This window comes from Schistocerca americana, chromosome 7 (assembly GCF_021461395.2).
Source record: "Schistocerca americana isolate TAMUIC-IGC-003095 chromosome 7, iqSchAmer2.1, whole genome shotgun sequence".
Lineage (NCBI taxonomy): Eukaryota > Metazoa > Arthropoda > Insecta > Orthoptera > Acrididae > Schistocerca > Schistocerca americana.
Genome location: NC_060125.1, coordinates 326,907,545 through 326,934,827, shown reverse-complemented (window position 1 = coordinate 326,934,827; position 27,283 = coordinate 326,907,545). Strand labels below are relative to the sequence as shown.

General features: G+C 40.7%; 1 protein-coding gene across 1 annotated transcript in view; it reads right to left on the bottom strand.

The window, feature by feature from the left end:
- The window catches only part of LOC124622529 (cuticle protein 19.8-like), a 43,110-nt gene extending 23,687 nt beyond the window's left edge, over window positions 1-19,423 (bottom strand). The window contains exon 1 of the mRNA XM_047148262.1: window positions 19,400-19,423. Coding sequence (XP_047004218.1) covers window positions 19,400-19,411 — 12 coding nt within the window. The 5' untranslated portion in view covers window positions 19,412-19,423. The remainder of the gene's footprint in view (window positions 1-19,399) is intronic.
- Between the last annotated feature and the right edge of the window lie 7,860 nt (window positions 19,424-27,283).

The window sequence follows — 27,283 nt, the reverse complement described above, 5'->3', positions numbered from 1 at the left end:
AAAAAATGCTAAAGACTTTTACAGTTCATATGCACTTTATTTCATTTCAGTTCTTGTACAAGATGCTAAAACTTTTACAGTGCGTGTGCACTTTATTTCACCTCTTAACGTGATCAGTTCATGTTAAAATGTTAAAGACTTATCCAGTGTGTGTGCACTTTATTTCATTTCTCAATACGTTTAAATTCTTGTAAAATGGTAAGGACTTTTATAGTGTGTGTGCACTTTATTTCAATTCTCAATATGTTTAAATTCTTGTAAAATGGTAAAGACTTTTATAGTGTATGTGTACTTTATTTCAATTCTCAATATGTTTAAGTTCTTGTAAAATGGTGAAGAACTATGCAGTGCATGTGCACTTTATGTCAGTTGTTAATATATTTTGTACTCATTTCGTATACATTTTGTCATTTCTTAATAGGTTCTGAACTCAGGGCGTGTGCAATCTATTTCATTCTTAACAATAAAGTATGTACTCTGTGATTGTAGCCTTAGTATACTAAATACATTTTGGAAAAATTTGTTGCTCATGGCAAGTCCAATTGACTCACCATCGCTGCAAAATTTTTGCCCCCTCCCCCCCCCCCCCCCCCCCCCCCAGTGGAGGGTTATGTAAGAGGTCCACTGAAAACTGATAAAGAAAATCTCAAGAAAGAAGAAAGAAAAATAATGACGAAAATTTTGGGACCAAGATGGACCGAGAATGGATGTAGACTACAGAAAACGTCCCAAATTGAAGAATATTCTAACATAGAGACGGACATGAGGGAAAGAGATCTCAAATTCTACGGCCACGTAATGAGGTTTCCCGAACACTGACTAACAAAATTAATAGTAAAATACGTATATTCCCTCGGTAATGGAGGAGAATGAATCCAAAATGTTAATAAAGACTTGGAATTAGCCAAAAATCACCAAAGAAGAAATATACGTAAGGAACAATAGAATAAAAGTAGAAAAATGGGAGGTTAAGCCAGAGACAAAAGCTCGAATATTCTGAACAAAATGGAGGGAAGAAAGAAGAGCTAAATTCTCGCAAACAATGAAAAACTGGTGGGCAAATAAAAAGAACCAGAATAACAAGAAGAATGGAAAATGAACCATCTTTACGTGGCGTCTTCCACTCTAGGAAGTTGCGTCCAATTGTAATCGTTATACTAGTGTTGTGTTGAACGGTCAATTAATTCATACATTGTTATGAAGTCATTAACGAAGAAATCTGGTTTATTGCGGGAGCTTCCTCAAACTCTGAGAACACATTTCCATGAGATTCGTTAGCATATGTGACGTACATGTCTCACTATCATAGACACGTGGTTCAAAGTACAAAATATGTAGTGGATGGACAATATGGGGAAGGCGATGTTCATATTTTGTTTCACAAACTGTAACGCACTGTGTCAGGCGTTAATGCCACTGTTTGAGAAAAGAATGTAACTATTGGTCACTTGTGTAATCAGTACAACAGGAAATAGTACTAGTAGTAACAATCTTTTAAAAACAGTTTAGTCACCTTGTAAGAGGTCCACGATTAAGGAATTTCTTGCTAGTGCACTCGAGCAGATGTAATTTCGATGGATTGCTCACGCGCTGCCTGCGATATGTAAGCTATAAGAGAATCTCAGAACAAAGAGCAGTGTTGACTGCAGTAGGAACTGTGTAGCAGTTGGAGTAAGTAGTTGCTAGCTAGCAGTCTGGTGTATCGTGTTGACAGGGCCTTTCGTGGTGGAGCGATGGCGGAGCCTGAGCGTTGTAGTGTAAGGTAAAAGCAGCCTCGCGCATATGTAAATGTTTAAAAAAATCTCTTAATAATAATCTTTCTCATAAGAAGTAACTTTTGACAATCATTCATTTCAATTTACAGAATTTACTAATTTCTCCAATCCATGGTTATCCTGATGATTGTAAAGGAAAATCAGTTTTTTTTTTTTATACATGACAAATCTATCGGCTAGCATTGCACAGGGCCGTGCCAGAAAAATTTCTTATAGGAGCGGATATACACGCGTTATCCGGCGACCATATTGAGGTAAGAATTTTCAATTTATTCAGAATGATCTTTCAGGGCCATGACGCAGCGCGGTTGACGTCCAAAATTCACCAGTTTAAATTCACAGACAATTATTGAAAGGTTATCTATGAGTCACATTCTTTTATCTGGAGGTTAGTCACATTATCTTATTGGTAGGTTACAGAATTTGTTTATTGGGAGATTACGCTGAATGTGAATGATATAAATAATTATATTTTATTATTGGGAGGTTACGAAATTTTACTGTTGGGAGGTTTTGGAGTGTATCTGTTGGAAGGTTACACTGAATGTGAATTATATACTTATATTTATTTACTGTTGGGAGGTTATTAGACATATTATTTATCTTTGGGGAGGTTACAACCTGATCGAAAGACAACTACACATTTTTTAACCCTAACAAAATTTAATTTCACCTGTCAGGGTAACCATTGCTTTAGAGGGATAGGAACTTTACTCACATTCTTGCTCATGACAAAAATGTGTGTGGTTTGCACTAGTTTTATAAAGATAACTACGTGAACGAACATCAGTGTCCTTTATATGCATTCTAATACGTTAAGTGATTCTAAGCGGCATCGATTCGTCGAGTCCTCGGTAGGTTACAGTAGGCAGACCACATGTTTACACATTTCACACATTTCACGTAAATGACGGACCAATGGCTTGCGAGCGAGGAACGGGCGCACGATAGCGTCCCAGGTGTACCCCATCGCGTTCTGGTCATGTGAATTTGGTAGCCACGCCATCAAAGTGAGTTCGTTCCAACACTGTAGCACGCTCTCACCATGTTACACTACAGTCATGGTGCTGGCAAGTATCATAATGCATGAGGCAATGTAAGTAGTCAGCAATAATGTTCAACTCGTCCACAACTGTCTTTGTGCCTCGGATTACTGCCACATGTCTCATGGATGCGTTGGTAAATGTCCCCCTGTAGAGTAACACTGCCTCACTGGCCGGCGTCTGAGGAGTGGTACATGTATGCGAGTAAGCGACGCGTTTTCATTGATCCATGGTCAAATCCCCGTGTTTGTGTGCCTTCTGTAATGGTAACTGACGTTATCATTCAGCTAATATGGTAGAGCATAGGGGTCGTATGAAGCAGACTCCCGTGTTAAACAATCTGTATTAAGTGGTGCCGCCACCCGGGGTAGCCGCGCGGTCTTGGGCGTCTTGCTACGTTCGCGCGGCTCCCTCCGTCGGAAGTTCGAGTCCTCCCTCGGGCATGGGTGTGTGTGGTGTCCTTAGCGTAAGTTAGTTTAAGTTACATGAAGTAGTGCGTAAGCCTAGGGACCGATGGCCTAAGCAGTTAGGTCCCACAGGAACTTACCACTACCACATTGAGTGATGCCGTCCGTAACATATCGGTAACAGCACTGTACTCTGTCCTCTAATCTGCCACATAGTCGACAATCCTACTCTACATACTGGACAAGTGCTCTACCTCCATGTACTGTGAAGAGTCGTAGACGACCAAAACCCTGTCGCCTGCTCTGTTTCAACGTCCTAGGAGAATTTCCATTCATTATGAGGATAGTATCACACCAATAGCCGACGAATTTCTCCGTTACCGAGGCGTTTGATTCCAGACGTCGGGCCATGGCAGTCGCTTATTTTGGAAGATTTCCCCGTTTGCAGCACATATCGTCGCTAGAATGAGTCCCCATTCGTCTTTACCCCGTTTACATACATTCCTTACCTTGTCACGTGCCCGCAACGTCACCAGGCGATACTTAATCTCTCTCTCGCATATGGTCTTACAACCATGTGTTCAAATGTTTGTGAATTCCTAAGGGGCCGAACTTCTGACGTCATCACTCCCTAGATCTACACTCTACTTAAACTAATTTGTGGAAAGAAAGAACACACACGCCCATGCCCGAGGGAGGACCCGAAGCTCCTGCGGGGGAGGGGGGGGGGAGGGAGGCTGGGGAGGGAGGGGGCGGCGCATCTTACAGTCACATGAATCAGTGTCTGTCCTCATTACATTTTGTAGACAATTTTCAACACATGAAGCGCCCCTCAGTAATTTGTCGTATTATTGTTAGCCTCAAGTCAGTGTCTTAGCTGCGAATAAAACGAGTCACCCATCTCATTTTCAGGGGTCTAAACCGCATTAAGCTATGTAAATTCACTATCGCGCCATCTGTACCCTGCACCTCGCAACATGTAGACATGCGTGAGTAAAGGGAACACCTCCACTAATGACTGGAATTGTGCCTTTATGCTGAATAGAATGAAGAAGTTATTTACCGCTAACCACGACTAGGTGGCATTGTATATTAGGGAGTAACAAGAATGAATGATATTTATCAAATATATGTAGATGAGATATTGTATATTCGTGTCAAATGTATTCAATAAATTTCGTGGTGTGTTATTGAAGAACAGTTTGCAAAAACAATATTAATTGTATCATAATGTGTAATGCTAGAAAGAGAGAGAGAGACAGACAGACAGAAAGAGTTTAAGTAAGACACTAATTATGTAAATATGATAATACCCTGTTTACATACTTTTGACAAGACATCCAAAAACAATAAAGGGAAAATATAAATTTGAGACTGAATTTTGGGGCGCCTGAAGTTTTGAAATACTTAAGAGAGTATGTGGTGAGCGATAGTTTACAAGACAATGTGTGGTGAGCTCAAGTTTAAGTGCATATTGTGAATTAATGTGAAGTGAAGTAAGACGGTACTAGCCAACTTATGTGGAGTTATTGCGACAAATATTTGCCACTAAAAGACAAGATTGTGAGAGGATAAAGTTTAAAAACGGTGGGTAAGCAGAATATCTACCAGGTGCATCGCAACGACGGAATGATGCTGAAACCGTGACCTCTCTGTGCCAGAGGTGGCAAATATTCTTCGTGTTTAACATTAAGTCGATAGGAGGCCGAGAAGATTTGTTAAGCCACACTTCAAGATGATAACCACATCCATAAAGTGAAACGGTTTTGGTATGCAGCTTTACCAACGTAAGTGAACTTAAGTTCTAAGAATATCCAACTTTCTCCATAGCTGATAAAAACGTTTAAAGCAGATAACGCTATTTACCTCTCTCGTGGAATAAAAATCGGGTACGGCGTAATAAAATTTTGTGATGAGAAATGAACACCAAATAATGTAGTATCCCCGTACTAATGTTTCACTTTCTCAGCTTTCCGTGAGGAGTTAAATGAGCAAATGTTATTATACATAACAAAGTCTTTACTACAGAATCTCTAAAGGCTCATTTACGCTGGGGCAACATCTTGCAAAATTGTGGCATGCAACAGTGGCGCATGCTACAAGACGCACGTTGTCGTATGATTCATGCCGCATAGACAACCCCGTGCGTCATGTCGCAATGTGCCGCAGCTAACCCCCGAGCTGAGTGGGTTCGTGTGCGACATTTTCTGTGCGACAGTGGTAAATTCAAAAACATGGAGTGGTCCAACAAGAAGCATTCATAGAGGACTTCTGACAAACTGAGGTTTTGTGGAACGCATGTGAAAGTAATTACAAAAAAATGTAGTGAAAAGAGACACGAAATCTTGCTTCAAAATATGAAATCGATGAGAATGCTATGAGGATGAAGATTAAAAACCTGAGGAGTGCATTTCATCGCGAACACATGCGTGTGACGAATAAAAAAACCGGCTCAGCGGATAATATGGAAAGAAAATGGTTCGCATATGAATCATTGAAATTCATCTTAGAATGGACAGCTGAACTGTAAGTATCTCGATTTCAACAACTATTCATATTTCTTAATTGAGTGCTGTAGTATACCAAACCATGTCAACAAATTGGTCCCATAACCCCTCTCAATTAATCAATCAGTCAATCAACCACGGCAACAAAATTTTCTATAAGTATATTTGTAAAATAGGAAATTTTATTGTGTTCTTAGAAAGCCCCTTTTTTTTAAATTGCTGTGATGAATAGGCTACATGTAGTACCTTCTACCAAATGCTTTCGAATGAGTATGTAATCGGTAGATGTAAACTGTAGTTTTAAGAACGTTGGTAATTAATATTCTTTCCTCCGACCTAGGTAACTGCCCAGCATATGGTTTCATTATGAGTGTGATCAATGGATATGCCACGTCCGCTACTAAAACATATGGTGTCAAATTATCTCTTTCTCTTCCTGGAAGAGATTCTGGGGAGGAATGTTTAATTTGTTTTCCGTTAACGCTTTATGAAACGAAGTGTTCTTAAAAACGCCTCCATCTGATATGCGGCCCTGTCAGCCAAAATGTATGTATTGAAAGCAGTAGTAAGCGTCTGCAATCGCCTAAGGACAATGCTAAATCTTTTTAGTAGGTAATATATTCACTTTCAGTATTGGCAGGACACATAATTTGCACATGTTTGCCATGTGTGGCCCCTACGCAGTAAATGAAGTACAACTCCGCTTCGAAATTTTTAGCAACATTCTTCGCTATCCTTTGGAATCTGAAAAGTAAATCATTATCATTACTTTCCATATTTTTTTCAGAATGACGACACAGAGGACACAGATACAAAAGATGGAGATGCAAGTCAGCCATCTGAAGACAATGTGCCTCTGGCACCAATTACGTCTCATGGGGACACACAAAGATAGAAAATTACCAAACACAAAAAAGAACAGCTCAGGAAATGGAGAGAGATGCTCAAGTTGAGGAAGCTCACCCAATTTTAAAAACTGTTAACAACAGAGATGAGTGGAGTGTGTGTGGAGAGTTCATCGCCAATGAAATGAGAAAATTTCCCCGACAACACAAACATATGTGAAGCACATCACTGGAACTGTGATATTCAAAAGAGCGTTGGGGGGAGTATGAGAAGTGAACTCCCAACAACACATCATTACCGGTTTTCGTACCGGAAAACAGTGTAGAAATAAGCTGTGCAGAACTTAACTGACAATGATACTGGTGAGAGTGAAGAATTCATTCACGCCCCAGTTACATCGGAAGAACTCCATCAGCTTTGCGATTTAAAAAACAATCGATATATTTTATACCAGTTATTTAGTTTCGATTATAGCTTACTTAAAAGAGAAAATGAAAAATTATTTAAATAAAGTGAGTATTGAATGTAATTCTTCAACACTGATGAAATAGCTTTAAATACTTCTAGAATTATGAGGGAAATAGCAGAATATGATACTTTTAATAAGTGCATTAGTGACTTGTACGAGTGCCTAGTGGCTAAAAATCGCAATGCAATGGCCAGTCGAATTCTTGGTGAAATACTGTCGTGGCAATTGGTATCTTTCTTTAGAATAATAGTTGTAGTTAACAGTAGTAAATAACCGAAGTCGTCATTGGACGTTATCCAAAAATTACTAAATAATGCACCATCATCTGCTGCTAGATCTCCCAGTATACTCGTTCTTGGGCCTTGTTTAAATATTCTTCTCTTCCACTACCGTTTCCTTTTCCGTTTATTTTCATTTCCATTGTTAGCTGCATGAGCGATGACCAAGTAAGCACCGCCGCAATCGCTTTGTCACCCATTCTCCTGCAAGACCGACTCAGTGTCGCACAAATTCTGTCGCTTTAATATAAATTAACCTGCCGCATGCAACATAGGCCGCAAGATGTTCCCTTTTGGAGCATACTACAAGATGACGCACGCCACATTTGCCTAGCATGCCACAATGCTGCAAGATGTTGCCCTAGCGTAAACGAGCCTTAGGAGTCCATGTTAAATAATTAATGTATTTCTAGGCTGGAAGATAGCCAAATGTGAACCTCAAGTAAGTGAAAATTGATTTTAAAGCGAACTGGATACTAATGTGAACTATAACTCAGTTTTACAAGAACTGAATAGACCCTCACTTTCCAAACTGTTACACAAATTGTAGTTCAAACACATTTTTTTACTTGTGCAGTGATCAAAAGTAGTTAATGCTGCTAACCCTCGTAACATACTACACACTTAATTTTCAAAATATATTTGCTGCTGTTGTGAGATATATTGTTTTGTAAGCCAGAACAAGAACTTGAAATTAATTAATGCGTCTTCTGTATTAGCAAAGACTTTTTTAGTGTGAATTCGTAAATAAATCAGTTATTTGCCCATGATACGTGTAATATTCGGCATATGTTTACCTTTTCAGGAGAATTATTAATTACTTACGGTGTTTTGATTGTATATTGTGGGGAATTGCATTTGGATGGTATTTCTTTCCCCTTTTGTTGTCGCTGTTGATGTTGAGCCGCTACTGCTACAGCTCGGTCGGTGGAATGGAGACGCGACGGGCATTGATGGCTGTCCCCGTCGGGTAACGTGGAACAGCACCTGGAAACCTCTAAAGAAAATTGTTCCTCGCGTAATGTATGAAAGTCCATTTGCGAGTCCGCACAGTCTTCTCAGCGATGCGAACGCTAATATTAATTGTCTGTTATGGTTTTATGATGATTTGATATGCCCGGTTAGTTAGTTATTGCAGTATTGAGTGAATCATTCATCATCGGCGTCGTTTCACACCACTGAAGCGAGGAAAAATTCATTTGTGGTTCTGAATCAGCAGTTGTTGTTACGTTCCTAGGCAGAATTGTTCACTACGGCATGACGCAGATTCAGAGATAATCTATAATGCTATCTTGCTTTCGTGCGTCGTAGCATTATTACGGCAAAACACTCCTTTCAATGCTCAATGTTCATCAACTCACTCTTTCAATTAAAATTTTCACAGTAAATTAATTTTGATCATCAGCTCTCACACAGTTCAATTAAAGATGGAGCCAACACGTGAGATTTCCATTACTGACGAACAATTTTTATTGTTCCTTCTTAGTAGTTAGTTTATAATCATCACACCTCACGCACACCGATGGATCAGATCAATTACGATTCTTTTCAGTTCGTTGATCGTGACAATTACGACAACTTTTACAATCGGCGTATTTATATTATCTTCGTGTGGTCGTATTAATGTTTCGTACTCAAGGCTAATCAGGTACTGCAGTCTTCGATACTACGTCCATTCTTCGTTGTAACTGTTCCAATAATTGAGGTTCATTAACTCGTCGTACACTATCAGAATTCACTTCAGTTCAAGTTCTCAAGTCAGAATAACTGAGAACAAAGTCCTGGCCTCTTTATCATGCAATAGTCCTTTTTTTTAATAGGAACAATCTCGTAGCGTTCCGTTTGTAGTACCATAACAAACGGTGCTCTCTCACGACTTGATAGCAAGCAAGCTAGCAAGTGACTAACATTTCCATGATCGAGCATTGTAGACGCATCGAATATCCTTTTAGCCGCGTTTACAACTCTATTTCACAAAAAATGTCATCTCTGACTGACATATTACTTTAGACTTAACTTTCGTTGTATTGATTTGCAGTTATTTACTGAGATGTTTGATAGCTAATTAAAAATAACCTTTCTCTCTTTCTACCTTTATGGTGGCTCTGAGCACTATGGGACTTAACTGCTGAGGTCATCAGTCCCCTAGAACTTAGAACTACTTAAACCTAACTAACCTAAGGACATCACACACATCCATGCCCGAGGCAGGATTCGAACCTGCGACCGTAGCAGTCGCGCGGTTCCGGACTGAGCGCCTGAACCGCTAGACCACCGCGGCCGGCTTCTACCTTTATATTATGACATACTCAGTAATTATTGAAATAGGTGTTCATCAAAACTTTAGGGTGTCATATTATTGTGAAAGTTGCCCTACCTGTCAGGATAAGACTGTTACCTACTTTAAATTATCATGACATTCTTATTTGGGTTTTCGGGTTTCTTGGGGTGTTACAACAGGGAGGTTCCGCAATTGAGGGTATTTGCACATAAGCCATGAGTGACCTGAACGTTTGCAAAGATGAAATAAGGCTATATATTGCTGGCGACCGTTTACTTTATCATTGGTATTAATATTCACTCCCATGCAGTATAACTGCCGTGTGGGACATTGCGTTGAATTCCCCGCCCCCCTTCCCCCGTCCCACGCCACCACCCAGCGTCCTGCAAGTTTAATACAGGGTGTTACAAAAAGGTACTGCCAAACATTCAAGAAACATTCGTCACACACAATTAAAGAAAAGATGTTATGTGGACATGTGTCCAGAAACGCCTTAATTCTCATGTTAGAGCTCATTTCAGTTTCGTCAGTATGTACTGTACAACCTTCCACCTACGCTCAATGGAGCACGTTATCATGATTTCATACGGGATACTCTACCTGTGCTGCTAGAACATGTGCCTTTACAAGTACGACACAACATGTGATTCATACACGATGGACCTCCTGCACATTTCAGTCGAAGTGTTCGTACGCTTCTCAACAACAGATTCGGTGACCGATGGATTGGTAGAGGCGGACCAATTCCATGGCCTCTACGTTCCCCTGACCTCAACCCTCATGACTTTCATTTATGGGGGCATTTGAAAGCTCTTGTCTACGCAACCCCGGTACCAAATGTAGAGTTTCTTCGTGCTCGTATTGTGGACGGCTGTGATACAATACGCCATTCTCCAGGGCTGCACCAGCGCATCAGGGATTCCATGCGACGGAGGGTGGATGCATGTATCCTCGCAAACGAAGGACATTTCGAACATTTCCTGTAACCAAGTATTTGAAGTCACGCTGGTACGTTCTGTTGCTGTGTGTCTCCATTCCATGATTAATGGGATTTGAAGAGAAGTAATAAAATGAGCTCTAACATGGAAAGTAAGCGTTTCCGGACACATGTCCACATAATATATTTTCTTTATTTGTGTGTGATGAATGTTTTCTGAAAGTTTGGCCATACCTTTTCGTAACACCCTGTGTGTACTCTCCACAGGTAAAGTGAATTACACATTACCAATAATTCTAGTGACTTCCACAATCTCAAAGAAGCGAAGGGTGAAGGTAGATTAGTGAAAGGACGGGAGGCTTTGCAGCTGAAGCTATGCCGTCGTAGCTTCATAGTATCCTAAACTACGCGCACCAGCATTCATAACTATTATTGAGCAAATACAGTTCACGTCGTCAGCGGGATGGGAAACGCATTTAATGTCACGGCGACGTAGGATTTTACCGATTTCATTTGATAGTTCGGTGGCTCACGATTGATAGAGCACTGTCTTATTTTTCTCATCGTGTTCTGTTTGCCAGTCTTGTACATCCTGCCCGAAGCCACGTCTTACTTATCGGTCAGCACATCGACTTCTTTTCGAGCTTGATGTGGTTGGTGATCCATTGGTGGGCCTTCTTTGCCGTGTATTGCGCAAGCCCTATGGAACAGTGAACTAGAAAACCCTCAGATTGTGAGGTGATGGCAATTGGAGACCTGCAGGTACAAATCACTGTTGGTTGCTTTCCTTAACATATTTTGTCCAATTGTGATATCCGCATTACCAGGACGTCCAGTACTGAAAGTTGGTCATTTTCTTTCACCCTCAAGGTGAATTTGATGCTGGGATATATAAAGTGCAGATGCTGGAGGAACTCTAGGACCCTTCATACTCGTGCGGCCATACGACAGTTCTGTCTTCAACGTTTCTGAAGAAACATAGGATTAAGTGTTTTCAGAACTTTCTTTTATAAATGCTCCATTAAGTAGTTCACCATAACTGGTGGCAGGGAGTACCCAATACATTTGTCCCTAACAGTTCCCATTGAAGAAAACAATGTAGATATGAAGATAAAATGCATTAGGTACATTGTTGGGTGACTAAACATTATCCTGATCAGCTTGACGGACGCAAATACCGACAAACTGATTGCGAAGGAGATCTCATCAAATCTCCCCACAAGCAGACTTACGAAGGCTGGGTTCTTGCAGCCACTGAATGGAACGTACTAAGTTCTTGAATAATACAAGACCTTTGGAATGCTGTGTTGGATCGGGTTTATACGAATAAAATTATAATTTCTGCCTTCATCAGAGATAGCAATTTTCTTCAACAATTAATGCAAAAAACACTTCTTTCAAAACGGCTATGACCGGTACAACTCGTAGATTTTCCATCTTCTTGCGGAAAAAAGATCTTAACATCGTTTTGTTCCAGATTTCTTGAACATATTGTGAGTTCGAATATAATAAATTTCGTTGTGACGGAAAAGCTTGCATCCAAAAATCAGCACCGATTTAGAAAGCACCGCTCATGAGAAACTCAGCCTGTCGTTTTGTCACGTGATCGTGCGAACCATGGACGACATCCGCGAAATTATTACGCCGAGAAAGGTGAGTGTGCCAATCATGTACCACGAAACTTTCACCTATTGTTCGTGTGGTCTGATCAGTGTGGGGATCGTTACATTCGGTAGACTCTAGCCGTTCGCAGAGCGAGATCACCTTCCCCGAGACGAGAAGAGTGCAGTTCTTTGTGACTGGGAGATTTCTTAAACATTAGACCAACGCTAAGAATGTGAGTACAAAGGGACTGATGAGTGAGCCGGTAATCCTAAAACATAAGATACTGTTAATGATTTATGTCAAAATGGTTGTTGATGCTGGAATTCGGTTGAATATCTAATGAGACTACCTGTATAACTATACAGGGGAGCAAAATGAATAAAATTATTGGTGCATTGAGCTGGCTTGTGATATGTGGTTGCGTATTCACATTATACGATCGTTGGTCGACATTACAATTCAATGAATATGAGAAAACCCGAAGGTAAGTTGATACTTCGAAAGCAAAAACAGTTTAGTAATACACTAGGACGCATACACAAAAGTTCGGATTCTTGAGTGATAGCAGCAAATCTGTGAACGCAGTGAACATACAGACCGGCCACGCAGGCAGACTTAAATATAGAAACAGAATGCATGAAACGAACTGATTACAAATGGCTCTGAGCACTATGCGACTTAAATTCTTAGGTCATCAGTCGCCTAGAACTTAGAACTAATTAAACCCAACTAACCTAAGGACATCACACACATCCATGACCGAGGCAGGATTCGAACCTGCGACCGTAGCGGTCGCTCGGTTCCAGACTGCAACGCCTAGAACCGCACGGCCACTCCGGCCGGCAACAGATTACACATGGGATGTGGAGTAGCTGATTTATGAAGATTGTAAGTAGGCTGTTTATGTTTTCTTATTGGCAACGTTACGTAGCGCTCTGTATGAAACTCACTGGCTGTGCTGTGTGCAGTCTGTGGCTAGTATGCATTGTAGTCTGCCGTTGTAGTGTTGGGCAGCTGGATGTGAACAGCGCATAGTGTTGCGCAGTTGGAGGTGAGCCGCCAGCAGTGGTGAATTTGGGGAGAGAGATGGCGGAGTTTTGAAATTTGTAAGACTGGTTGTGATGAACTGCTATATACATTATAACTTTTGAAAACTATTGAAAAATTGTAATTGACACCAGTTCAACATATTATTAACTTGTAAGTTCCATTTCACTGCACACGTTTCTGTTGGTCATAGTATACGGACAATATGTGAGAAGTAGGGACTGTTTGTGTTTGCACGTGTGTTAATCATTCAGCAAGGGACTGGACAACAGAATTGTTGGTTCTAAGGACAATTCCAAAAACTTTGTGAGTGCACAAGTGGTGGTTATGGACTTGCTATATTATCCGCAAGACTCTTCAATGGTTATTGTGCACCTGCACAGTCACAACAGATGGCTGCTGGCCATCTCTACAAGGACTACAGTGGGTCTGCATCTTTGATGACCCAACAATACCATTATTTCTACAAGGACTACAGTGGATCTACACCTTTGCTGACTCACCAGTACCATTATTTCTACAAGGACTGCAGCGGGTCTGCACCTCTGGTGGCCCACCAATACCACAATCTCTACCAGGACTGCAGTGGGTCTGCACCTCTGATGGCCCACCAATACTGTAATCTCTACCAGGACTACAGTAGGTCTACTCTGTGATGACTTCGAATGACTCTGCTGTGGGTTTCCTCTGTTGTGGCCCATTACCTGTCTGCATGTCGAGAGTCAGCACTGTCTTTCCGTTGGAAGGACCACACTACTTCTTCAAGACTGCCTGGAAATCCACTACTTCCTTGTGCATTTTCTTTTACTGCTCGGCCTTTGAGGAAAACACTGCAATTTTACTGTGATGAATGATCATGACTGTCTTTATGGACTGTGAGAAAATTTTAGCATTTGACCAACATTGTTTCAATAAGTGTGTGCATTTGATATCTTTGTTATTGTAATTATGAAAAATTGTGTCAAATCATTATTGGCCACTGCCCAAAACAATTTGTAAAATTTTTTGAGGGGAGCATGGGGGCTATGTAAGTAGGCTGTTTATGTTTTCTTATTGGCAACGTTACGTAGCGCTCTGTATGAAAATCACTGGCTGTGCTGTGTGCAGTCTGTGGCTAGTTTGCATTGTTGTCTGCCATTGTACTGTTGGGCAGCTGGATGTGAACAGCGCATAGTGTTGCGGAGTTGGAGGTGAGCCGCCAGCAGTGGTGGATGTGGGGAGAGAGATGGCGAAGTTTTGAAATTTGTAAGACTGGTTGTGATGAACTGCTATATACATTATGACTTTTGAACACTATTGAGGTAAATACATTGTTTGTTCTCTATCAAAATCTATCATTTGCTAACTATGCCTATTAGTAGTTAGTGCCTTCAGTAGTTTGAATCTTTTATTTAGCTGGCAGTAGTGGCGCTCGCTGTATTGCAGTAGTTCGAGTAACGAAGATTTTTGTGAGTTAAGTGATTTGTGAAAGGTATAGGTTAATGTTAGTCAGGGTCATTCTTTTGTAGGGATTTTTGAAAGTCAGATTGCGTTGCGCCTAAAATACTGTGTGTGAGTTTAAGCACAGTCTTGTACAATTGTTCAAAGGGGACGTTTAAAGATGATAATCATTGGTACCATGAAATGCAACTGAAACTGCACTTGAGGCATGTGCCACTTCTATAGAATAGCAAATGCCTGTGTTAGTTAAAAAATGAAATAAAAATTGATGCGTTTCCTTTTCTGCCCCTTAATGCTTGTATTTAATAGAAAGGAATTTTATTGCTTATTTGCCATATAGTTTTCAACACTGTAAAATTTTCAACAAGAATGCAGAACACTTAATTTTGTACACGTCATTACGTCGAATGTCCCAAAATGGTTACAATCCTTACTTAAGAGTTATTTGCAATGTGGTTTCCAGCCTGATTACTCCATTTCTCTGGTACCGAATGAAAGAAAAAAGAAAGAACTTTGAGCATGGTGCTTCATTCAGCAGTCGCTGGTAATTACAACATGCGCTCGTCATAACAATGTTTTTTTTTTTTTTTGTTTTTTTTTTTTTTTTTTTTGTATGCCCGCTTCCTTTGGAGTTGCTTTCCATAAGCTGCTGTGAGCCGTTTAGTCTTCAGTGTTTACGCTTCCAACTGATGTTTACTACAATGTGCACCATAGTAGTTAATTTACAGTGAAAATTACAGTGTTACAAGAGTGCATCTTTTTGAGTATTTCAGATGTACATCTTCTGTTAAAGGAATTAAGATTTTTTCACACAGTAATTCTCTTTTCCCCTCACTGCTTATAAATCATAATATCAAGTACAAGAGAGTACCTATACAGATGTAACACGAAATTTTCCATTGCCTTCGCTGTCTAAAAGTTACATATCGCCACGAAATGACGAATGATAAAAACAAATAAAACGGATTAGGACAATATTTGCCGTCTGGAGCAATTTAAATTATTTTTTTTTCTATCACATGATCGCGATATCGGCGTATTGCGCTTTTCGCCTGGGGTAGCAGTAGCAGCATAAGCTGCTTCCATGCTAGTTAAAAACGTAACAACTAACAACGTATTATACTCTCAGATTGTTCTATAAACCAAAACTGCTTAGAAAAAAGACAAATTTTCTAAGCTCTCTTCGATGTGGGGGTAGTTGCACATCATTCGTTTGCAAGCGACACCATCCTCGAGGCAATTATGTCAAAATGGCTGCTAATAAATGAAAGTGCAAGTCCTCTGTTCAACTTTGGATTACATGCAAGAATGTGTCCCGAAATATGCAGTGAATATAACCACCTTTTTTTACAACATTTAGACACAAGGAACCATTATAATGACGTTATTTCACTGTACTTCGTAACAGATACGTAACTAATTGTTAGCAGAACACAATAGTAACTACGTAACTGTTATAATAATTCAGTTTGTCGCACCCCGCATTATTGTTATTATTATTATTAGTGGTTGTGGTCAGGCACAAAGCATTGACAGCCTGAAGTCACCAAATTTCTCCAGTTCATATGTAAGGAGTTCAGCAATCACGTAGTTTTCAAACAATAAGTATAGTGGCCACACTTCGACATGCTTCATTTTAAATATGGATGCAGAGTGGGTCAATAAGGAGAGGGATGGTGCATTGGAAGCACGATTCGTAACAAGTGTCTAACCTCAAAGGAAATAGTTAGCCTTGTTTCTGCAGCGGGGTGGAGTGAGCGACAAACACACTGTCCGTGCGAATGTTTAAAAGCTTTAGACTGAGAAAATCGTAATTGCATGCTATCAGAAACATGGTCGAAAATCTCGTGCTGGATCCGTTGCTGGGACTGACATCTTGCAAGTGTGAATTTGTCTTCTTGTTTCAACATTCTATAAGGAAAAATGTTGCTGGAAATAAGCAGTGCCTCATCTACCGTGTTGACTCGTTAACTGGTGGTTTGTGGTTTAATAAAATACCTACAGGCACTACATATCATTTACCTTTCGTCATTTAAAATTAAGTATTCAAATAATATTGTTTTCCATTCCAGAGTTTAATTAGGTGTTAATGTAGATGATAAGTCAGAAAAGGCTACTAGCTGTATTGTGATTGCATTGAAGGGTAATTGTCGAGATAGGTTAGCAACCACTAGGATAATACATGGAAGTTGAGATAACGTGAGCAGTCTCCTTTCTGTTGTGGTGAACATTGTAAATATTTTTACCATAGCAGTGGCGCACGAAGCAGTCATTTGCAAACCCTGCAGTGGCGTAAAGCACATGTCACCTACAAATTGCAGACTACTGCGTGAATTGGCTGATTAAAATGTACATGATAGCGATATTGATCTATCGTTGATAAAACTTGTGAAATATAAGCGCTTGGGAAAAATTAGTGAAAAAAAAAAAAACGGTAACGGATATAATTGTGAGGAAAGGGTGGATTTCATGTTCACATTCTAGAATACACTAAACATATCGTGTTAATTAATGAAGGTTTATTGGCGGTTTTTCAGTCGGATGTAACAGTCATTGTAGCATTTCAGAGCCGTTTGGTGCTTATCCAAGGACGACAGATCCGTAGCTGTAGGCAGCAGTATATGGTGCAGCGTAGGCCAGAGGAGCCGCTGCTGCGGTGTAGGCGACGGGGGCGGCGACTGCGGGGGCGGCGACGGCGGGGGCGGTGTAGGCGACGGGGGCGGCGGCCACGTAGCTGGCCAGCAGGCCGGGGGCCGGCTTGGGGCCGGGGGCGGCCAGGCAGGCGGCCACCACGGCCAGGGCGACGAGCACCTGTGATGTGCAAAAAAGGAGGCTGACGTAACCACTGCTTTCCCAGTATTTAATTACCTGTTTATATTGTAGGGTAACGTTAAATCACTTGTTTATTACAAACAACACAAAAAGTATGACATCCATACGGTCTGGAATACATAATAATAACCTATGCACCACGACTATTTCAGTGTGATGAGGACATGTCCGAAAGAACGGACACCATGCGCTTAAGAAATCTGTTTTGTTGTCGTTTGTTCACAAAGTACTGCTAATTCTCTATCCATGAGTATTCACATATCTTCTTAGCTAGCACGAAACACCTCTCTTTTCCAGCAGACACTGGACGCGCCCTAGCATTTAAACATCACAGATATTCTCCTGAAAACTTGGACTAGCATTATTACGTTTCCTCTCTTCAAGATAACTGGATAACGCCTGACAGACGAAGCAAGGAGAGCCTAAGAATAAGGTTAATGTAAAGAAAGAAACGAACATCTAAATGCAAAGACATTTTCGATAATCAGATATAGACAATTTGACAACGAAATTTCTAAACCTGCTCGGATGTGAATCATTGGCTATGGGGAATCAGAACAACAATCCGAGTGTCAGTGACGTGGCACTATAGAAGGATGCTGAAAACTGAGGGACCGGTTAACATAAGAAGTGAAAGAGTTCTCTGTCGAATGTGCACGTGAGGGAACATATGGCCAACTATATTTGAAGAAGTGGAAAGCAAGTAGGACTTCCGTCAAGGAGCTGCCCGAGTTATACAATCTGCTTAGTACTTAATCTGCTGAACTTTCAGAGGGATTCCTGAGTGATGAGTCGGAGATAGGATATTGATAAATTGTTATGTTTTCCATTGGCTGTCACACAGTTTTTGAACTATAAATACTAACTGTTTCAACTTCGAAGCTCCTTGTCCCTCTCTCATTTAGTCATTCTCATTCATATTTCTGAATTCAAATACAACATTTCTCGAAATATTGTGGGACTTGCAGATGATCAGAGCTTGGTGAATACAATTCAGGTGATTCTAGACAGAAATAAGTGTAATGCTACGTTGTAAATACACGGAAAGATGCGATATCGTTTGAGTAGGTAATCTGCGATCTTTCACTGCAATTGGAAACAAATTTATCAGAGTTTCCAAAATGAGTTATTTTTGGCGGAACTACCTCGTAATCTACCAGAATGATTTATATCACCGCACACCCAGCTGCAGAATGAAAATTTCATTTTGGAAGCGTTCCCTATGCTATAGATAAACAATGTCTCCGCAGTATCCTTTCTTCTAGTCCTGACAAGTCGCACGGATGTGTGAAGTTTTCTAGGTAGGAAAGGACAAACTGCCGGAAGTAAAACGTTGAGGACGAATAGTGAGCCGTGTAAATGTAGCTTGCTTTGTAGAGCACTTCCCTGTGCAAGGCAAAGGCCTCGAGTTCGAGTCTCGGTACGGAACAGCTTTAATGTGCAAGGAAGCATTTATATCCGATAACTTCATCTAACATTCAGTGCCCTGAGAGAACGTCAAGAATCAAATCTTGCCGTGAGGAATCGGTTGTATTGAAGGAATACACACAAGAAATGCTCACCTACGTTACTACTATTGAATCAGTTCTCAAATGTAGTTCATCGGTCTAGGTCAGATATCAGTAAGGGTTAACGGAGAAGTAGGAAAGCGTAAGAGCGTCCCAGAAATATTCAATGAAGTGTATTGGGGGATGTTACAAGAGAGGCGTGTACCGCGGTGAGAAGTGCTCAAATAATTTAGAGAAAGCACGTACCAAAACGAGTCAAGAAACACACTATGTCCTAAGAGAAACATCGCTTGAACACTATATCTTCCAAAATATCTCTTTCGCCAAGGGTATGAACAGTTGAAACAACTCCAAGCATTGCAGCTGTCCTAGCCTGGATACAGCACGAAGATTCATCTAGAGACTTCATGCTGTAGATGCTTACCTGCTTGTACATGTTGCTAGCTTGATACCTTCTGGTAACCTGAAGAAGCAACCTGCTGCCTCGCCTTTATATACAAAGCGCGTAAGCTCGGAAAGTATCCAACGCACGTTCAGTGACGCAGAAGGCGAAGCGGCCGAGCGATGGCCCGTGGCGAGGCCAGGAGCTTGGCTGCCAATTGCATAAGAGGCAACACCTGGCCTATCTGCATCTACACTACGCAAGCCGCTGTATGGTGAATGGCGATGGATACTTAAGGTTACTGTCAGGTACCTTCTGTCCAAAGCTGTTCTCATAAGGTTTGCACTGTGAATATAATTCAATACACGGGCTATTCTCACTTACGTTCCTCCGTGAGATTGATTGTGGTGATTGTAATCGATTTGCAACTTGTTTCCCGTTTCAATTTTCACTCTGCCGCGGAGAACGTGATATTTTCAAACTTACTGGCTGATTAGAATTGTGTGCCGGGTAGGGACTTCCAGCTATGACCTTTGTCTTTCGCGGGCAATTGCTCTACAGACTGAGCTACCTAGGCACAGTACACTCTCCACATTCAAAGCTCAACTTCCGCACATTCATAGCTCAACTTCCACTTGTACTTATCAGTAAGTTCTTACGATCCACTTTCAATATCATACATAGAACACCCAATCCAGGACATACACTACCCGGCAAAAAGTAAAGCACCCAAAACGGAAGTAGGAAATGAACGGGAACTTCATTGGTAACAGGATATGGTAAGTTATTTTAGTGGTTAGGAAACAGTCAGCCGGCCGGAGTGGCCGAGCGGTTCTAGGTGCTTCAGTCTGGAAACGTGCTACCGATACGGTCGCAGGTTCGAATCCTGTCTCGGGCATGGATGTGTGTGACGTCCTTACGTTAGTTAAATTTAAGTAGTTCTGCGTTCTAGGGGACTGATGACCTCAGATGTTAGGTCCCATAGTGCTCAGAGCCATTTGAACCAGAACAGAGTCAAATTTACAAAGAACTTGGCTACCTGAGACCAAATACCTGTATGGCGTTGGACGACGTCTGACCAGGATGGATGCATCGATGTTATCGTGAAGAATGGAATAAGGTCGATTTATCACTCGTGAGGTAAACTGGCTCACAACTGTTGTAAGTGATCCTTGATATACTGGACATGTGTACAGCGGCAGGGTTGACGTCCGAGTTGGTCTCATTTATGTGCTATCACTGACCGATCTGGAGACCTTGCTGTCCACGGGTCCACGGGTACCTCAGCATCACTCAGTTTACACGAATGTGTGCCCCGAGTGGACAAGGATTGTCCTGTTGAAACACGAAGCTATGATACTGAAGCATGAGAAGTAACACACCAATGTGGCGTCAGAGTTCCCTCAGTCACTACTAGATGTGACCACAAGTCGTACCTGAAGGCTTCCCACAACATGACGCGAGAAGTAAACACTGGAAATATTAGACTGTTGAGACTTCTCCCCATATCGGTACAGTACTCACCGACTACGGTCATCAGCAAGTCATGCGGTGCATGATTATTAATTTGGACATATCCGTTTCATTTTAGTATTACGTTCAGTACAACTGAACCGGATTTTTTAAAATTAATTATCATGCCACTCCAGTTGAGGGTGTCCTACTGCGACGGTACGTCACATAAATATTGACACTTTTAGCGGTTGTAAATCGTAGTTTACGTATTTTATGAATGTAATTAGTGTAAAATATATAATTAATGATCTTGAAACAACTGATATGCAGCGATAGCATCTTTATTTAATGTCTATGAAAATAAAAAAGGATCGAAAGAGACGCGATTGTACGGCCTAGGAGGAAGGATGTGTTTTGTGGTACACACACTGTTTTGTTTCGCTATACGGAAGGCAACCATTGAGCGGCTACACATATTTTATGTAAGTTATTGGTATTTCTGCTTAAATAAACTTGTTATTATAATTACAAAATGAATATCTTTGTAATAGTTGTCACCTCAAATGCTCGCAGTGGTTAATTATTTTTAATAAACATTTTTTCAGTAATTTGCGCTGCGAGAAGATCATCTTCCGATGCAGCCTCTGGTCGGCCATTACGCGCCGAAGTATTAATTTATTTTTCGGTGTTAACAGCAACTGTAAATGCGAGAGATTTCGTTATAAGAACGTTTTTAAATAGCAACAGATAATTAATTTACGTTAAAATTCATGTTTTTAAACTATACAGATTCCATGAGTTCAGTAAGTTTTATCTTGGCCTCTCCACGGCAACAATCGAAATTCTCTCAAGCCATGCTTTGCGATCAATAAATAGAAATTAACAAAATTACATTCAATTCAGTTAACGGCAACTATATTTTAGTCATCACGTTCAAAGTCTAAAGTTGGTACATGAATAGCTTGAGGCCCTTCAAGAACCCGTTTCATATTTACTTATGCACGTAAGTAAAAGTGTAAGAAAAGACAATATCCCTGAGAGAAAGAATCATGCTGATAAGATATATATATATATATATATATATATATATATATATATATATATATATATATATATATGTGTGTGTGTGTGTGTGTGTGTGTGTGTGTGTAATTTCCTTTGAATGTGACGTAACGAATCCCAACGGACGCCACACTACGTACAGTATGAAATACTGTCTCTGCCGGGGCGGAGCAGAACTGCGATTCATCACTGAACACAATTCGACGTCATTATTCTGCAGTCCATGCGTCCCACTCACGACTCCAGTCCAAACTCGGCCGTCAGTATTGTGGTACTGGTGGCAGCTTACACACGGGCGGAAAGTGTCTGGGCCGGCTGCTGTTTGTCTCCGCACAATGTTGCAGGATGACACATAATATTGAGAGAGTCCGTTACTTCAACTATCTCTGCAGGCGCAGATGTGCAGCGCTTACATTGTGCTTGGTCCACAATACGTAAATCGCCCATAGTGACGGTCAGGAATGGTCCACTGGAATCTTGACAACGGATACGCCTGCCTTCACTTTCCCACGCAGGTCGGCATCAGGTCACTGTCATCTCCGACTGCCCCACAAATCTGTATACCAAATGGAGACCAGAATGGGTCTCCTTTCTAACTCTGTCAGGTGCTGGTAATGCTGTCTCACGTCAGTAGGCTTCATCTACCTGTCCTTCGGTGTGATCACTGAACATCTGACGCCGTTCACGCCACTTATTTACACTGCCAGGACTGATAACACTATGCACGGAAAACGCAAATCTACTGTGATTGTCGTCTACGTCTAGTGGAGGATTATAATTCTAGTCGCTTACCTTCCGCCGATGGTGGGTACTTGTGAGTCGACGCCTTGTGATCCAATCGTGTCTCCTGTGTACGTTAGTTTGTTGGTCAGGCAGGGTATATGGTAACATGAATTTTTATCATACTCGCTGTGCCCAAAGACGTGTGTAGAACAGTTTCTTTCTGAATGCGAGTTTTTTTGTTTTCATGCATAGCCAATAAGTAAATGAATTGCAGTACTTTAGATATGTCAGGAGACATGACTTTAAAACATTAAATACGGTAATTCTGGTAAAACTCAATGTTAAAAGATTTAAATATCTCTTGGAAGTCATCCAGTTTGTTATTCGTGTCATACTCATCGTTGCTATTCGTTCGATCAAGAGTTCCACGTCGGAGGAATGACATCTGAGACTCTCGAAGTCGCTGTTCGGTCGTCCAATGAGATATACATCAAAATGGCTCCATAACTAATGTATCATTTAATCTGTTATTTTTGTTAACATAGACTGAACAAAAGAAATTGTGAGTGAATGATTCATATTATAAGAGCGTTTCTCAGGATGTGCTGTTTCAATAAAGATGTATTTATCATGTTTATAAAATATAAAAATGATCGCAATGACAAGATGATTGTACTTACGAAAACATGAAAAATAAGAGCCACAGTATGACAGTTTGAATAGAATAATATCTTAAAGCACAACCAACGATAACATTCCATCTAAGTAATATGAATTTTCTTTACGTAGCTTCGATGAATAATAACTGATGTTTTCATATTATTTTATACAATATCTTAAAATGGAACAGTTCTAGTTGTAGAGATTGAGAGATAATACTCCACTGATAGAATTTTTGCGACCGTGGCTAAGAGAGGGAAATGACATAAATCCAGATTACATATTTGTCTTCGTGAAATCTGTCTTTGTTATGAATCTACTGCAATCAAATCTTATGTTCCTGTGTTGCGGGTAATCTGTTTTATTATGTGTTACGTTGTCTCCCATTTTGCATACACGTTCAACTGTAGATCACATTAAGTCTCCTCTCATGTAATTGACGTTATAGACATCCCACATAGTTGATCTGTATTACCTCTACAAACCAGAATTCTATTGTGGTTTATTTTTGTTGTCTGAACAGTGGTGCAGTTATACGTATCCGTCACACGGCCGATAATCACCAGTAAATCGCTCGCGGATAGGCCCATTACCACACTGTTAATTGCGGCCTCAAATTAGGAAAACCGCGAGTGGGATTAGACGTGTATGTGACGAACAACGCTGCAATGGGCGTGAGGGACGCGCTGTGGTTCAGAAAACGTGTTAGAAAATTTCTACGAAAGCAACGTGATCACAACAGATTTAAACTGAGTCCAGATTTGTTATTAATTTAAAAAAGCTCTTAAAGAAATCAAATTAAGCGAAATCATGGCAATGAAAGTAGCTCTGATTGAAATAAAAATTAATGATTCATCTACCGGTCTGGCGAATCAGATTCGACCGCCGTGTAATACTCTGCCATTCGGTGTCATGCATACCACTTTGCCAACCGTTTTGCCCTCTTTTCAGACCTTGGAGCCGCTACTTCTCATTCCAGCAGTTCCCCAATCGACATACTAGAATGAGTGCACCCCCTGCCGATTCTCTAACCAAGGAAAAATTCCTTGGTAGTACCAAGAGTACAATTTACGTCCTTCGCATGGCAGCACCAACACTGACAACTCGAATACAGAGGCTGACTCGAAATAACGCATGAAGTACCTCAATGATGATGTTGGTACCGGAAAGATGGACACAACTGTGAAGATACAAACATTGAATTCAGATCCTGAAATTACAAGCGCTGTTCGTTTCGTTCATTAAGGAAATGCCGACATGAGTGACAATCAAGTAAATTGCTCCATTACAAAATTGCGCCTGTCTGTAGTACGATGTGATCTTAACTATTGTACGCAAATTATGCACAGTATGAGCACATGGCTCACTTTCCCTCAGTTACTGAAGGCCACTGGCACAATGACGAGTTCCAAGCGATTGGACAAAGAGTTGTGTCTTTCACGTTTCAAAGGTACTCGCCAGTCAGCTTTGAATAACAAGCGGGCAGTAGTAGCGCATCAGAAATATAACAGAAATATGTTTCATCGTAGCGTGTTATAACCTCCTTGAAAACAAATAATCTCCGGCATAGTAATCCACATACATTTGGCAAACCTCGATTTAGTGAAACTTATCTCGCTATTTTCACCCATGGCATCTACAAGACAGTATTATAGAAACAAACAGATAAAAGCCTTGTTCGTTAACTCACGGAAAGTGTTAAATGCAGATTAGCATTGTCGGCCAGACATTATAGGACATTACAAGCTATCAGACGTCAGATGCAACAGGTACACTTTTCTTAAGGGAAGATGTCGACAGGTATGAATGTAATTTTGAGCGCAACCATAGCATATTAATAGTGCATATGCTGGAAACTATGTATTATCTTACCCGTTGGGAAAGCTCCCAGAGGCTGATCCGAGATACTTGCCAGAAAACAGTAGTGAAACGCAGGGAGACATCCAGAGGATTGACCCTTTACACATGGACTGGCTATACTTCCTCTACTCCTTTATTTTAACAGTGGTTATTTGCATCAACAATCATTTTCGTGTCATTATACTTGGCCTCCAGAACTTCGAACTTGTGGTTAAAGATTTTTCTTTCCAGCAAGGAAATTTATTTACAGTTTATCGTATGTTACTAACACACGAGAACGCTAGTTCACATTTGGAAATAACTGTTACTGAAGCAGGCATGCAATTCTATAATTTCACTATGGCATTTAATAGACTGCGTAGTTTCTAGTGGAAATCGCTATAAGGGCGGGGTTCTTACTAAAGTAATAGTACAACATCTGGAACGTACATGTATCTAATTTGTTATGAAAGTACCAGATATTTGTAAGACAAACAATCATGACAGAATTACGTAGTTTCTTTCATAACACGAGCATCAAAATAAGGCGTTTGCATATCATGGATGGAATGTAGTATAAGAAATTAACTATCCTGTTGTGATATGGCTTTTAGTGATTCGTCTAACCTCCGGTCTTCCTAATTAAAAATTCCTTTCGGTATTGATTTTGTTAGGGTTTGTAGTTCTTGCACTGAAATTATTGCCCACTTTTCTCGTGTCGCTGTTTTCGGCTCACAGACGGCCTGAAATTGCCTTCTATTACTTTAAAACCCCTTGCAAGTATTCCGCAATAATTTTCCATGAGGTTCAGGTCCACGCTTCGTGCCGGCCAGGACAAGACACCGATAACATTATCTTAAAACCACTTTTTGGTTATAGCAGAAACGTGCGCAAATGCATTATCTTGTTGACACATTAGACTTTCGTCTCCTAGGTCCTCACGCATTGTAATCAAATGTTTCCCTAGCTTCTTAGTGCATATGTTGGAGTTCAGTCTAGCGTTCAGCTATGCAATGAGTGATTTATGCATTAGAGCAGAAGGCTACATAAATTATGACAATTCCTCCACCAAACTTTGTGCTCATTCTTACCTGCTGTTTTGTTCCCAGATCATACTAATAATATTGCAGCGCATTCAGGCTGTCTAAATTAAATCCCTCCTCATCCACCGAGCGAGGTGGTGCAGTGGTTAACACAATAGACTCGCATTCTGAAGGACGACGGTTCAAACACGCGTTCGTCCATCCTGATTTAGTTTTTCCGTGATTTCCCTAATTCTTTCAGGCGAATACCGTATGGTCCCTTTGAAAGGGTGCGGCAGACTTCCTTCCCCATCCTTCCCTAATCCGACGGGACCGTTGACTTCGCTGTTTGGTCCCTCCCCCAAATCAACTATGGAACCAACCAACCAACCATCTACTCTTCATCTCTGAAGTGTGCTTTTCCCTATTCCGAAGTCATGACAAATGTTTTTCAGCAACACCAATCTAGCCATGTTTGGGTGTCAGAACAGGATTCTCCAGCCTTTCTGCAGAACTTTTTGAATGCAAAATGTTTGTAATGTGACAAAAATTGTCGTACACGTCTGGCTGTTATTGACAACCGTAAATCAGGAACAAGTTGAGAAGAATAACGATCTGCGGCCCTTGCTTTGTGTAAAAGGGACTCCTTCCAACCACAGATAATTTTCTACTTTGCACATGTTTTCCGTTCTGTCCATATCGTGCGCCAAATTTAACAGAATCACTGAACTTGAACTATTTAACTTCTTGGCCATTTGACGATTAGAGTGTGCCATTTCCATGAACGCACAGATTTTTGGATATTTATAACGTGATAACTGTCGACCGCTTGGATTGACAGATTCATATTTTATGTACACAACATGAACTATCATTGATAGAATCTGTTTCTAGCTGCAGTAAAGGCACGTACACCCACACTAACACCGCACAGAACGGGCAGCCTTTATAAATACTTCCACACCTCAATCACCTCAATGCTATTGACATCAGATGCGATACCATTTGACTGCAGTGGACGGTATACTGGATCTCACATTATTGCATGTACACCGTGTAGAAATATTCCAACGGTATTGTTACTATTTCTACAGGGTGTTTCCGTGAGGACGTACAAACACGTAACAGGACATAGAGAATGGTCCACAGAACAATTTGAGATAGG